Source organism: Physeter macrocephalus, chromosome 5 (genome assembly GCF_002837175.3).
Source record: "Physeter macrocephalus isolate SW-GA chromosome 5, ASM283717v5, whole genome shotgun sequence".
Lineage (NCBI taxonomy): Eukaryota > Metazoa > Chordata > Mammalia > Artiodactyla > Physeteridae > Physeter > Physeter macrocephalus.
This window is the reverse complement of record NC_041218.1, coordinates 75,516,927-75,528,769: the sequence shown is the minus strand read 5'-3', so window position 1 is coordinate 75,528,769 and position 11,843 is coordinate 75,516,927. Positions and strand designations below refer to the sequence as shown.

General features: G+C 35.2%; 1 protein-coding gene across 1 annotated transcript in view; it reads right to left on the bottom strand.

Moving 5' to 3' along the window:
* ABCB5 (ATP binding cassette subfamily B member 5) overlaps positions 1–11,843 on the bottom strand; it is a 113,692-nt gene that overhangs the window by 24,951 nt on the left and 76,898 nt on the right. The window contains 2 exon segments of the mRNA XM_024131521.1: positions 6,312–6,397; positions 6,400–6,514. Coding sequence (XP_023987289.1) covers positions 6,312–6,397; positions 6,400–6,514 — 201 coding nt within the window.

Here is an 11,843-nt window from a genome sequence, read left to right as displayed (position 1 = left end):
GCATTGGCAGGCGGATTCTTAACCACTGCGCCACCAGGGAAGCCCCGATAACATTTTATTAAATACAAATACATTTATATAAATTTCTTGAAAATTCAGCTATTCAGAAGTTCTCCCTCTTTTCCTATCATGTTAAATAAAAAGTGCCTCTCAGGATCTTAGTCTGGTCTTCCCAAATATACTTTTCTTTGTCATTGAATCTATTTTTATGTTTCACAGGAAAGTTTGTTTTTATTTATTATTGTGTACAGTATGGGAATACTGAAAATCTTATGGATGAAAAGAGACAAAGTTATTTTTAAGTATATTTTTAAACGTTAAGATTATTTACTTTATAAAGTTGTATAAATCATCTTTCTGTGATCACATGACTATGATTAGCAAAGAGAAGTTACATAGTATTTCATATTTGGTGGGACTTGTTTAATAGAAAATCCTTTTCTACCTGACACAGGATTTTTATTAGACCTTTAGGTTTTAGTTCAGATGTGACAATTTTCACTTGCCTTAAAACGCATACGGTTTTGCCAGTAAGTCAAATGTGAATGTAATTCTAATTCAGAACTAAAAGCCATCAGTAACTGGTCACATTCATACCAAGATTTAATTAGTACTTTCCAATGTGAAGTTGGTTTTGGTTTTTTGGCTTTTTTTCTTTTAGAACTAATGGGCATTGCTTTGCCATCATAGAAGAAGATGACCAAGGAGAAACCACATTGGCTTCAGGGTGTATGAAATATGAAGGATCTGATTTTCAGTGCAAGGTAAGACCTAATTTGAGGCCTATGAAATAAAGGGAGGGGCCACAGGAAAAGCGTTGATTCCCCAAGGAGAAGTGTGCCTGGTCTGCACATGGCTGTGTGCAGTAGTTAACCTACATAAGAAAGATGTGAGTTTCATGTTGCTTGTTCTCAGTGAAGCCACATTGAGTCAGTCTTCCAGGAGATTACAAGCATTTGTGACTTATTCTAGAATGTCAACTGGGATCTGTGTCACATTCACTAGAGGAAGAAGAATTAATTTATTTAACATTTACTATTTGCATTTAATATGCTAAGTGCTTGGTATATTTTACCTCATTTTCTCCCAGTTACCCTATGAGGCAGATATTTTTTATCCTCCGTCTTATAGCAGAGGAAACTAAAGCCCAGAGAGAAGTAAGTTCATTGCTTAGGGTCACAAAGTTAATAAATGGCAAAGCTGTGATTTAAGCTATTTGATTCCCAAATCCTTGTTTCCATAATACTGTGCTGCCCCCAATCTGTTGTTGGCAAAGTCTTTCTTTCCCTTTTAAAAGTAATGTAACATTTAGCTATCTGGTTTACAGCACTCCTCGTTTCTAAAATCTTTAAATCATACCGCTTTCAGCCTTCTCCGAAGTGCTCTCAACTTCCTGTGATGTAATTCACCTAGCTGAGAAGATGGGAATTCAGACAGAACACAGAAACATTGTAGGGTCTCTGCATACTTCTGGGATACCAATCCCACTTACTAGCGTTTGGTCTGCCTTCTTCATTCCTGTAATCATCCTTGATAGAGAAGACTGAAACAAAACGAGAGTTAAGGAAGTGTTCGTTTTCTTTGTCCTCCATTACCTGGTATTTTGTCGGCAATACTACATCCATTGCTTGGTGGTCTTTCTTCTAGCACTGCCAAAAACCCCTTCCTGATTTTTCTTTACATTTTCTGTCCTGCAAGGCTGAGCTCATTTTGAACTTTAGCCATACTGGGACTATTCTTGGATGCTTCACGCTTCTTTTATTCATCTTTAGTTGTATACTCTTCATTCCATCCTTCATGTAAGTTTTCTCTAGATCTGGGATATTTTTTTCAGAGTCACCTGTGTAACTTCTGACATGTCTCTCTTTTCTCTTTCTTTTTATGATCATTTAAAGGTAAAAAAAATTGTTAGAAAGTTAAAAATTCAGTTAAAATGTAAAACTTGTGCTTTTGGAGGTTTCCAAGTACTCTTGACCCATCTTACCTTCTCTTATATAATCTCAAGTCCCTTATAGAATCCCATATAGATTCCCCTATGGAATCTCATTTTCACATTTTTAAAGGAATACCTGATTATACCGGGGTTTCTCCTTTCTACCCATCTGATATTTAAGAATAAGAAGGTTGATTTCTGCTTATATTCTTGCTACTTCTATGACGACAGACAATTCCTTTCTGTTACTGTTTTGGTCTGGAATGGCACTTCTTCCAGGTAGTGCTGAAATGTCAGCATTCAAGTTAAGAACTTCTCAAATACTGTACTTTTAATCAAATAAAACTTCACATATAATTTTTGGTATCTGTTCCCATGACTACAGTCTTTCCCTGTGCTCATTTTCTGATCTATTAGGGACACATATCTGGTTGGTGGTCTCCCAAAAACTCTCAGAAATATTGTTTCTATATTTTGCCCTTATCCTCACCACATACACTTCAACTTGCTTCCATACCAGGTTCATTAGTTTCAACATAGTTGTTATAGGCAGAATCAACTGTATCTTCTGCCTACTTGACTACCTTTTCTAACCTGTCATTTCTTTGGCCTAGGACACGCTCCACTTTTTAGTCAGATCTTAAGTCTCATCCAACTAAGTCTCAATACTACTATGAGATCATATTTACCCTGCTAGTCTATCACTGTAATAAAATGTATTACCCATGTTTTTTAGGAAAAGATCTCATGATTTTAAATACTTTTTTACTAAAAACAAATGAATAGTCATATCTTAAGATATGCCAAATTTTGGGTGAAAAATATATATAAACTTTTGTTTATCTGTAATTAAGTTATAGTCTAGTGTTCTAACACACCATGCACATACATACATTCTTCTTAAGAAAAAACATTTTAGAGTCTTTACAACACTATTTCACGATAGATTTAAATTTTTCAATAATCACTTTCACACAAACTTAGCAGGTCCTTTTCACTCACTGAATTAGAAACTGTATTTTATGAATATTTTAAAAATTAATTATCAGTTTCGTGTATCAGATTATTTCTAATTTTCTTCCTTTAGGATTCACCAAAAGCCCAGCTACGCCGGACAATAGAATGTTGTCGGACCAACTTATGTAACCAGTATTTACAACCTACACTGCCCCCTGTTGTTATAGGTAGGTTAGCAGAGAAAAGTGCAATCATGATTCTCAGTGAAATATTTTCTCTGGTTTTAACAATAAGCAAGCTTTCTAGAGTTCAACACTACAAGTTATTTTTTCCTTTTAAGATGTGATCGAAAGGTAATATGTCTTTTTCATTGTTTACTTCCATTATCAGGTCCATTTTTCGATGGCAGCATTCGATGGCTGGCTTTGCTCATTTCTATGGCTGTCTGCATAATTGCTATGATCATCTTCTCCAGCTGCTTTTGTTACAAGTAAGATAATTATTTTGATGCAAAATATTTTGTTGAATATTAGATATAAACAGTTGTTCTTAAAGCCAGTAGGCAGAAACCATTGACAATGTATTTCAGGAACCATTAACTTGTATTTTCTGGTTATCTCCTTTAATTAACTATATTATAGTTTCTTAAGGGAACAGAGGACCTTACTACTAATCAATTAATTGGACACTACATTATACTTCTTGTTATGTTCATGAGTACTTAAGATATTCTTATTTATAGAATATTGAACTTTCTTATATCTAAATTTAAAAACCTGACCCCATATATGCACTACCAAATGTAAATTAGATAGCTAGTGGGAAGCTGCCGCATAGCACAGGGAGATCACCTCTGTGCTTTGTGACCATGAGAGGGGTGGGATAGGGAGGGTGGGAGGGAGAGAGACGCAAGAGGGAAGAGATATGGGAACATATGTATATGTATAACTGATTCACTTTGTTGTAAAGGAGAAACTAACACACTATTGTAAAACAGTTATACCCCAATAAAGATGTTAAAAAAAAAAAAAAGAAGAAGACAGCAGAGAGAGTCAAATAAATAATTATTTTATTCTAGCACAGAAATGCAAATAGCAACCAAAGTTCTTAGGAACACTGCTGTAAAGTAACATGGAGTGTGGCTTTTGAATTCTCTATAAGAGACTGTATAGCCATTTTTCATTTTGATGTCTGTGAACTTAAAAAGATATTTAGTTCAAATGTAATGCTTCTTCATAGTTATATAGTTTTCAGAAAGAAGGGGGATCAAAAATGGAGGAGACTTTTGGCTCAGAATAACTTCTTGGACATGAGAACACATGTTGACTTGAAAGAGAAACTTCCTGCTTTCACATTCTCTTTCCAGTCTGGCAGAGTGGACTGTGGGACAGATGAAGACCTAGGTGGACACCCAAGGTTGTTTGAAGGAGAAGTTGGGTTATGGGCAAGAACTAGATATGTAGACCATGGTCAGGACACCTGGATTCTGCTCTAAATTCTCATAGTTTCAAAATGAACTCAAAGAAATCTCCATCTGTAACATTTTGTAGTGCATGAGGAAAACGGATGAGAATGCTGAAATCTTGAGGAAAACAAAAAGAAATGAACGAAAAAGTCTTGTGATCATTTTTCACAATAGAGAAAGGACTGAAAACAGAACCTTAGAAAATAGTCCTTTTTTAAAAACTAATATGGTCATTTTATTTACTTATTTTTTACTAATATGGTCATTTAAAATCTGAAAAATAAAACATTTGATGATTTTTCCAAAGCTACACATGCAACCAAAGAAGGACCAATATGTTTTATTGGTCCATATTCTAAGTTTTTGTGTTTGGTAAAGTGACTGATTGAAAAGCTAGTGGGAAAGGACACATTGCCTATTTGATTGCAGTTATTGATTGTATAGTCTGAGGTTACTTTAATAATACAAAAAGGAAAAAAATCAAACGGCACATATACAACTAAAGCTCATGACATAAAAATTAAGATGAATAAAATATAATTAATTAGGGCCAGATTAACTTGGAAATTGTGATAATTTGGTCACACGGAGGGCTGAACAACTTTTCTGTCTTTCTGAAGCAAATATATGCTAAGTAGTTCAGTCTGTACTGCTCAAGCAGACATTCCAAGGGTTCTTATCTAGTGCAGGAAAGGTGGAAAAGTCCAAGGGTCATGGAAACCAGATTTCAATGAGTCCTGTGCTTGGTTGGATCCCTATTCATGAATAGTCATGCTATTTATAATATGATACAGTCACTGTGATACAGACCATAATGATATTAAAATCATTTTTATATTCAGGCCTTTCACCAATGTGATATAGATCGCTGAAACTATATCATGAGAGGAGTTGGGGCTGGGTGACCAAGAGAAGACTTGGCATTTACATGATGCAGCTTCATAGCGTCACAAGAAACAGGTTTTGGACCTCTATCAAGATGAAAGCCAAGAAGAGAAGGATAGAAGGCCACAAAAAAAAAAAAAAAAAAAAAAAAAAGAACTCCGTACCATCTAAGGGGTAGGCAGCAGCCTGAGAAAGTAATCCACTGCCTGCCACTGGAGAAAAGGGTGGATAAAAGATGGATAGACACTCAACAGGGATGTTGTATAAGAGATTTCTACTTTGGGTGAGTGGCTGGATCAAATGACATCTTTTTCAACTTTTAGATATTATGGTACTACATTACTAATGTTTCTCTAAATCGCTACTACAATGATTATTTTTATGAATATGATTGATCCTGAGAAACCTATATATGTCAAAATATTTTCCAAGTAAATACATTGTTCATTTTGATCATTTTAAAAATGGTCCTTGTCTCTAAAGCTTTGTTTTAGGCACTACCAATATCAGTACCTTGCCTTGAATTTAGTAACTATTATATTTCCTCTTTATTTTGAAAAATAAAATACTCAGAATTGTTCAAGACATTCAATTATTCAATAATCAGAGAATGTGGAATCACAATGTTAACAAATTCCCCCACGATTTGGTAACAGTAATAATGGCTGACATTACTGAGTGCTTACTGTTTTCCAGATACTATTGCATATGCTAATAAGACTAAGTGTTTTCTGTAATAGTCATAATGATCTGTAAGGGGATACTATTTTATTTCCACTTTACAGAGGAAGAAACTGAAGTCCAGAAAGGTTGATGTAACTTGCTCAGATCACACATTTGTTAGTGGTAGAATCTGGATTCTAATTCAGCCAATTTGACTCCAGAGCCTAAATTATGCACCCTATTGCTATGACATTATCTACACCCCATCTTAAACTGATCTGTATGAATTTCAATACATATACAACACTTTACAGATTCCTAGGAAAGGAAGTTATGTATTGTAAGGATAGAAGCTCTTATTGATTTTCTCTTAAAATGTTATGATGGGAACAACAGTCTTTATTTTACATTTCCAGCATGCTTAAGTTCTTGCTTATCCTTGTTGGCAAATCCAGTCGTTGCTGCCATTTCAATCATTCCTGTCAGAGCAAGTACGGAGCAATACTCAGAATCAAGAGTGTCATGTCCCATCCATATATGAAGGAAATGATAACTGAAAGTCCCATGTTAGTTGCATTTTGTGTTAAGACACCAACCCTTGAACCTGTTGCCTATAATCAGACATATTTTGGAAAAAAGTCAGTTAATTTTAAATTTACAAGAATTGCTATTATAGTTTCTTGCAAAATAAGATAAGCTTTCTTTTTTAGGATTTATACATAGATTTTTATTTTGAATTTATACTTAGAGATTAAATAATAGTTATAGTTTAAAAATGTCCACTACTAAGGAGTCATTATGTTTTATTTGTCTATATTAGGTCTGATATTGTCCTTTGACATGTTCCTATTATTTTTGAATATGTTCTTACTTTCTGACACAAAAAGATTTTCCAGGCCCTACACCTGAAATCTGTCATTTCTCCAAGGAGTCCCAGTTCCTGTTAGTGGAGAATGTTATCTAGGAGTTACTATATGAAGAAAAAAATTTTTTAATTAAAAAGCAATCAATATATGGTGCTAGTTGTGCTCATTATCAGTGGAATGTTAGTAGATAGAACTGGGGAGTGTGTGTGTGTGTGTGTGTGTGTGTGTGTGTGCATGTAGATGCATGCACATATTGAAATCTATATTTATTTCTCTATTTACATTTCTTGAAATCCATGAGTTCATACCAATACCTCCAGTTCCAATCCAAATACACAAGGTTATTTCCAGCTTTCTCCCTTCTAATATTTGTTATCCCCTTCTTCAACAGTGAGAAACCTGGCTCCCATTTTCTTTAACAGAGTTCTGTGATCAGTCTCTCTGTTATCATGCAGATCGTGACCAATCTGCTATCATGACCCCTGTCTCTCCCCTGCACGCATACCCTCCTCACTCTTCTCTGGCTTGGCTTTCCCACATGAGGCTGCTGCCTCACATGGATGCCCACCTTACCATATGAGGGCTCCAAAACCAACCCTGCCCCTTCCCCTTACACTGAAAAAGGGCCGGTACTTTTTAGCCACTACACTGTAGTATAGTGCTGAATGGAATGACTGAGGATATTCATTGAAGTATATACTTTGGATATGATATCTTGCATTCCCTTTTCTGCACTTTATAACTTGGTTTCACTCAGCAAAGGTCTAAAGAGGCAATATCAAGACAGAAAAGGAGTTGGAAACATCATGGTATGAGGTAACTTAAAAGAAATTTGGAAAAAAATCTTAAATTAAGTAGAAGTATCTTCATAACTGTTTTACAAGAACTGCATGTCTTATGAATTAACTTTCAGTGGGACACATGTTAAGTAATAAACTGAAATGTTAAATTCCTTTATGCTGTGATGAAAAAATGAAACACCTATTTACCTAGAAACACAGCTATAATCAACCAAGATATCAAATCACATTTTCAAACATAAGTTTTGCTCTGATCATGAAACATGGCCATTGGAAAAGGTCTAAATAATGTTAAAAATTACATCCTTCCAGACATAAATACATACACACATTCAGATTAGGATTATTGTGTGTATTCAGCTTTGTATCCTGCTTTTATCCCTTTACATTATACAGCAAGCTTTTTCCTGGGTCACTAAATAGTCTTCTTGGAAAGAATATCATGAAACATGTATTTATCAATTTTTCACTTTCTCACTCCAATTTTTCCTATATTGGGTCTTTCCTATTGGCTTGGCAATACAGATCTTCCTCAACTTACAATGAGGTTATGTCCCAATAAACCCATATAGGTTGAAAATATAATTAAGTAGAAAATGCACTTATTACACCTAGCCTACCAAACATCATACTGAGCATAGCCTACCTTAAACATGCTCAGACCACTTACATTAGCCTACAAAATTTTGTCATGTTAGATGACAAAATCATCTAACGTGAAGTCTGTTTTATAATAAAGTGTTGAATAGCTCATGTAATTTATTGAATACTGTACTGAAAGTTAAAAGCAATGATTGTATGGGTACAGAATGGTTGTAATGTATTGGTTGTTTACCCTCATGATTGCATAGTCTTCAAAAAATATATAATAGATTGTTTCCAATTTTTCACTATTAAAAGCAAAGATGTAATGAACATCTTTGTGCAAAATATTTGTGCTCATCTTTTATTTCCTAATGTTAAATTCCTAGCCTGGAGTTATATGTTAAAGGGTATATACTCTTACATTCTTCATAGATATTGTCAAATTGCTTCTCTAAAAGATGATATCAATATTCACTGAAGTATCCCCCAAATTAGTATCATCATTAAAATCACAATAAAAAGCCCTCTTTCTCCACAGGGCTCTGACTTATTCCTAAAAAACTTTTGTGGTTTCAGTTTCAAGGCTGCATCTGATAATGATTCACTATTTTCCCATTTTTTCACTGAAATATCAAAGAAAACTCCAAAAAAGTAAAAACAAATAACAATAGCAAACACCAAACAAACCACTAAATACTGAAAACTCAGACAGGTAACCCATTTTACATGCTTTAGGGCTTTATACACTAACTCTAAGCTATGAGGCTGAAATAAAAATGTCATTTGGTACTAATGCTTGCTTACATTCTGCCTTTTGAGAGTTTAAGGATGATGCAGAGATAAATGATGCTGTATATTATGGACTGAATGGTCCTACACCCCCCACCCAAATTCATATGTTGAGGTCCTGACTCCCAGTTCCTCAGAATGTGACTGTATTTGGAGATAAGGTCTTTAAAGAGGTAATTAGATCAAAATGAGGTTTTGAGGGTGAGCCCTACTCCAATATGACTGGTGTCCTTATAAGAAAAGGAAATTTGGTTGCAGACATGCTTGCATAGAGAAAGACCATGTGAGTACACAACAAGAAGAAAACTATAAGTCAAGGTGAGAGGACTCAGAATGAAACCAACCATGTCAACACCTTGATCTTGGACTTCTAAGCTCTAGAACTGTGAGGAAATAAATTCCTGTTGTTTAAGCCACTCAGTCTGTGGTACTTCGTTATGGCAGCCCTTGCAGACCAATATACCGTACTTGCTCCTCTCCTCCCACCCTCACCATGAGTTTCAAAGCTATATAGATCAGATAGCTGTGTGAAGAGGCTGTGGAACTTAAGTACTTGTACTGTTGAAGGTCCCACCCCACATCAGATTAACTATGGAATGCTCCTACAGCCACATAAACATATATATTTTTTGCTATAAAATAGTTAGAAGTATTTTTAAAAATTATAATCAAGTTTTGTTAAGAATAAGGTAGTCACTGTTCTTTTAATGTAAAATTTATCTAAATATTACTAAGAAATTACTTACCATCAATTACCTGATAGCTATGTTTTTAGGCCTTTATACATTCATTGATTTCCACTTTGTACTTTCTTATTTTGAGGTCAATGACTTTTCCTTTTTCAGATCTCAGATTTTGGCATGATATCTATATTAACAAAAGTGTAAAACATATCCAGTGAACAGTTATTCTTTTCTGTTTGGGTATTTCCTATTAGGTGGCCATAATATAGTTCCTTTTTTCACCACCTTCCTCTGTTTTTATCCTATTTACTTTAAGATTACAGCTCTTTACAGGAAATCAAAAGAAAATGAAGCAAAAAGGTGAAAAACAGGAAAAGTAAAGACAGAAAGCATGCTGAGGATTGTAGTTTTTGTGTATGAAATTATGCAGTGTGTTGGAAAAAGAGGTAGAGGTACTTATCAGAGGCACATCAGATGAACATTTGAGAGTCACTTAAAATTAGTCTAAGGAGTATGCACACCAACCTCATGTCTAAAAACATCCAAGTGTAAACTTGCCAAATTTTTGATGGAACGGTCTTGTATTTGAGCTTTTTGTTTGGGACATAAGAACTTTCTATAAAGTGACTTGCACTTCCATAACCTTGCTTATTCAATAAGCTTGAGTTATCCACTCTTGTACTAATCTGCTTCTTGAAAGTAAGATCATATACCTTTCTAAATAGCATTTTAGTTTAAGCTACCAGAAACTTACTGAAATATTGAGTCAACGCAGCCATGGACAGGCCACAAACCCTGCCTTTTGGTGATGATAGTAGGATAAGAAGGGTCTGAATATATCTTTCCTGTTCCAGGAAGAATTAACAGAAAACAACAGACATTTGGCCTTGAAAAATACTACAAGAACTAAAAGAAAATTAAAAATTGCCTTAAAGACCTAGAGGAATAGTGTAGCTCTGGAAAGAATTTAGAACTGGAATCAGAGGAAATTTAATTAAACTTCTTTAGATTCTTTATCAACGTGCATGAAGATAGAATTTTTCCTTGGAAATCAAGAGCAAAAAGTCATAATTAAATAGTTCTGCATATAACAATTATTTATGGAGTATCTACTATGTCCAAATACTATGCTAAATGTGGGTAATACAACTTTGATAAGAAAGTTCCAGAGGAATGGCTGCCATAAGAAAATAAATGGAAAGATACTCAGTAAGCAATTGTAGAAATAAAATTCTATATAGCAGGATTTCTGCTTCTGGCTAACATGAAGAGAAGGAATGGGTTTGTCCTCCCATTTGAAACAAATAAAAAATAGACAAAATATATGAACCAATAGTTTTCAAGATACTAGACCTAAGGCAACCAAGGGTAGAAATGAGAAACAAACGAGGTGAGCCCTATGTTTGCCACAGTTTACCCCTTAAAAGAGCTTCCAGGCTTCAGAATAGGAAGGGTAAACTGAGATAGAGCCCAACAGACTCCGTAAGTGGAGTAGACAAAGCTGAGTCTGGAGAGGCCAAGGAAGCTAGAGTTTGCAGCACAGAACACTGAAGAAGAGAGAGGTATACAAAAAGAGAAATCTGGGTATCTGCAGAGGGTCCTCCTTGAGTATTCAACTGAACAATGCATGTGTGAGGGCTAGTCATACCAGTCATACCAAGACCATATGCTTGGTCATACCAGCCTGAATGAATAACCTCATGATTTACTGGTCATTGGGTAGACTATATTGAAGGGTCTTGCCTCAGTAGTTGGCTCCAGTCCTGCTTAATAAATCTTAAAATCAACACCGCCCCAAAGATCAAACTGTTCCCAAGTAACTTAACTGCATCCCAGAACAAAACAAGAATATTTCTAGAAATACAAAAATATTCAGCACCCCAAAATGTTAAATTCACAATGTGTGGCATCTACTCAAAAATTACCAGGTATGACAAAAAGCAGCAAAAAAGGACCCATAATGAGCATAAAAATCAATCAGTTGAAACTGACCCAGAACTGACACAAATGTTAGATTTAGCAGACAATGACATTAAAAGTTATTATCATTGTATAACATACATTCAAAAAGTTAAGAGAGGGCTTCCCTGCTGGCGCAGTGGTTGAGAATCCACCTGCCGATGCAGGGGACACGGGTTCGTGCCCCGGTCCGGGAAGATCCCACATGCCGCAGAGCGGCTGGGCCCGTGAGCCATGGCGGCTGAGCCTGCGCATCCG